Source organism: Buceros rhinoceros, unplaced genomic scaffold, assembly GCF_000710305.1.
Source record: "Buceros rhinoceros silvestris isolate BGI_N320 unplaced genomic scaffold, ASM71030v1 scaffold32091, whole genome shotgun sequence".
In the NCBI taxonomy this organism is placed as follows: domain Eukaryota; kingdom Metazoa; phylum Chordata; class Aves; order Bucerotiformes; family Bucerotidae; genus Buceros; species Buceros rhinoceros.
In genome coordinates this window covers 6,940-10,357 of record NW_010394180.1, presented here as the reverse complement: position 1 = coordinate 10,357, position 3,418 = coordinate 6,940, and the positions used below count along the sequence as shown (strand labels likewise).

The 3,418-nt window shown below is 58.8% G+C and overlaps 1 protein-coding gene across 1 annotated transcript in view; it reads right to left on the bottom strand.

Annotated features, from left to right (window-relative positions):
- ARL8A (ADP-ribosylation factor-like 8A) overlaps positions 1 to 2,971 on the bottom strand; it is a 5,834-nt gene extending 2,863 nt beyond the window's left edge. The window contains exons 1-3 of the mRNA XM_010145162.1: positions 2,897 to 2,971; positions 1,996 to 2,069; positions 23 to 116 (exon numbers count right to left, since the gene is read on the bottom strand). Coding sequence (XP_010143464.1) covers positions 23 to 116; positions 1,996 to 2,069; positions 2,897 to 2,956 — 228 coding nt within the window. The 5' untranslated portion in view covers positions 2,957 to 2,971. The remainder of the gene's footprint in view (positions 1 to 22; positions 117 to 1,995; positions 2,070 to 2,896) is intronic.
- Positions 2,972 to 3,418: the final 447 nt, after the last annotated feature.

The following is a 3,418-nucleotide window of genomic DNA, read 5'->3' as shown; positions in this document are numbered from 1 at the left end:
CCCTACCCAAGCCACAGCTCACCGGGATGCCCTGGAGCTGCGGCTTGTCGAGCAGGTTGTGCAGTTCATTCTTGGAGGCCTCTATCTTCTCCTGGTCAGCGGCATCCACCATGTACCTGCAACGGAAGGGACACCCCTGAATGGCGGCAAGGCCCCTGTGCCCCAGTGCTGCAGTGAGGTTTATGCCACCACCAAACCCTGCTCCCATGGCAGCACCACCACCACCCCCACCGGCCCCTGGGCCAGTGCGTGGAGGTGACGGATAACAGGGTCCTGCCCCCAGGACCTGCCTTCCCAAGGAAGACCGTGGGGCTGAGAGCCCCTCGTGTCTCTCAGGGGAGTGGGGACCTCCCTGTCCCCATCCCTGCAGGAGCCCACCCTGCTGTGACAGCAGGGGCATGGTGGGCGAGGGACGCCCAGGCAGTGCCCAGGCAGAAGAAGCTGCAAGACACACATTACCCCCAAGTGTTGCAGCAGCGTCTGCATGTGGCAGCTCCTATGGAGACCCCCAGAAGAGAGGACAATGAAAGGAGGTGATGCTGGAGAAGAGAAGACGTGAACTCGACAGGGGGAAGGTCCTGCTCACCCACTCGATGAGAGCAATCATGACCATGGGGCATGGAGCAAAGGGCAGGGGAAGGCAGTAGCGCTGGCTCTGAGCAGACAGGGGGATCTAGGGAAGGGCTGAACCTCTTATGGGCGAACGCCCAGCCTGAGGAGGACTTAACTGAACTCAAACGGGGAAGAGGACCTTATCAAAGCAGCCTCCGTTTTAAAGATCAAGAAGCTGGGAGAGAAGTGAGAAACACCATCAAGCATCCTCAGGCCATGTGGGGGTTATTACAACCAGGAGAACTGGCCACTGAAGCCCTGAACACAGGAGAATGTGTATGGCTCTACTGGGAGGGAGAGGGAAAACCACCGCTCGGGCACTGCCACCAGCCTTCGGCACTGCCGATGGGGCGGGAGGGCTGAAGGCAAGAGAAAGGGGGTGCAAAGCAGCTCGAGGTGAGGAAAGCAGACAGGAGACTGACCAGGGTGGCCACAGGTCCTTTTGTTTCCACTCAACCGGAGCTGCCACTTTGGAAAAATTATGCAATTATGGGAGGCAATGAAAGGAGTAAAAAAACAGGGATTTTATGATTTACAGCAAAGTTCATTGTAATGAGAAGTGTCAAGGTCGTGTCGGGTGACAGTCAGCAAGGGCAGGACCAGACTGTGCTGTCCCAGCAAGGGGGCGAGAGGTCCCTCACTCCTCACCTGTCAGACCGACAGTCGGGAAGGGTGGTACAGACACTCCCAAACCCCAGGGCATGGTCAGCTGGTGAAGATCCCGCAAACCTGCTGTTCTGATCAGGTTTAAGTAACAGCAACGTGGTCTCCCAGGGTGAAGCCTCATCCTTAGGAGCATCAGCCACCTTCCCGTGAGCATCCTGCCAGGCTCATCCCTGGGACTGGTTACTGCCATGTTTGCGAGCAGGGGACATGCGGGGACACTCAGAGAACTGCTGACAGTCACCAGCGGGGGTTGCGAGGAGACTCCTCTTGGCACAAGATTCATTGGGCAGCATGTAAACACCACGACCTGGAAACCTGCTGCTGGCAGCTGCCCTGAACACCAGCCCCTTGGGAAGGGCTGAGCTGCACCCGTGGCCTTTGCTCAACCCGTGCAACAAACGGGCAGCGCAGGGGAAGGACGGGAGCCCAGAGGGGCAAGAACTGGGCAACGCTGCCAAGCCCAGTAATGCTGGAAGGGAAGGGTCTGCCACAGCTGGCAGGGACTTGGCTGCCCTGTGCTGGAAGCCCGTGGGGACACCAGTCTCAGGGGGATGCACCCCAACTCTGGATGCAGGTGTCCAGCTCCAGCAGCGAAGGCACCACAGCAACCCCCGGCTCAGCCCTGCCCAGCACCCTTGGGTGGAGCGATGGGACCGTGCCGTCACCTGCTGCATCAGCACGTGGGTGCCAGGGCTCTCGGCCCCCAGGGATACTCACACGATGGCACTCACTCCGCGGCAGTACCGCTCCCACATGCTGCGGAACCGTGGCTGGCCACCGATGTCCCAGAGCTGTGACAGGAAGAAGGCAGCATTACCCCACCATCCTGCCTGTTATCCCCCCATTCTGCCTGTCACCCCATCATCCTGCCCGTTATCCGATCATTTTGCCCATGACCCTTCCCCACCCAGCCAGAGCCCTGGTCATGCACCAAACCCACCCCCGTTCCCTCCTCTTCAGCTCTTAACGAAGAGGCTCCGGACTCGATAAAGAAGGAGACCTCTCAGGAAGGCCAGCTGGAGGGTATTGAACACCTCCTGCCATATGCCTCTGCTGGCATGGAGAGATCCCTAGCCCAAGCTGGGCCACTTCTCCCCATGCCCACCACACCTCCTGGCCTTTCACTGGTGCATTTGCCACTTCAGAACACTGTGTGCTCTTGGAAACATTTCTGCAGCAGGTAGAGACCCGCCATCAGCTTTTCAAGTCCATCCCACCATTATTTCCCAGTCCAGCCCATGGCTCTTGAAAGATCCAGGATTAGAAACCTCCTCTGCCCTTGCTCTTGAGGGAGAGACCACCACTGCAAGCCATGACCTGTTTCTCCTGGCAAGGTGACCACATCCATGAGTCCCCACCAGCAAGCCAGAGGTATAAGAAAAGCTCCAGCTTTGCAGCCCAGACTCGCTCTTACTGCAGAGGTCTGGATTCCCTCCATCCCTTCCCACCACCTTCTCTGGTGGGTTACCTGCAGCAGCCTATCAGGGCAGATCTTCCCAGCTGCAGCTGGGCTCGCTGGCACCCAGTTGGCACCCTTCAACCTCTAGCAGAAGACCCACCAATCTCCCCTGACTCCATCTTTCGTCTCAGGAGACCATCAACAATATCGGCACCTTACCTTTATGGTCACGTTCCCCTTGGTGATTTTCCTCATGTTAAAGCCCACTGTTGGGATCATGTCTTCATTGAACTGTCCTGACTGCAAAGAACAGGGTGAAGCAGCATTAGGAGGCATGGAAACCCCACCAGCCTGCCCCCAGCAGGGCAGACAGGCTGCCAGCCTGCTCAGAAACAACCCCACGTGCTCTGGCAGCCCTGCAGCGCTTGCGGCATGACCCTCCTCCTGCTCCACACCGGGAGCAATAACAGAGCCACGGACACAGAACGTCTGCAGGATGGAACCGCGGCTCAGGGTGAAGCAGCATTAGGAGGCATGGAAACCCCACCAGCCTGCCCCCAGCAGGGCAGACAGGCTGCCAGCCTGCTCAGAAACAACCCCACGTGCTCTGGCAGCCCTGCAGCGCTTGCGGCATGACCCTCCTCCTGCTCCACACCGGGAGCAATAACAGAGCCACGGACACAGAACGTCTGCAGGATGGAACCGCGGCTGCATGGAGCACAGGGTGCCCTGGATGTCCTG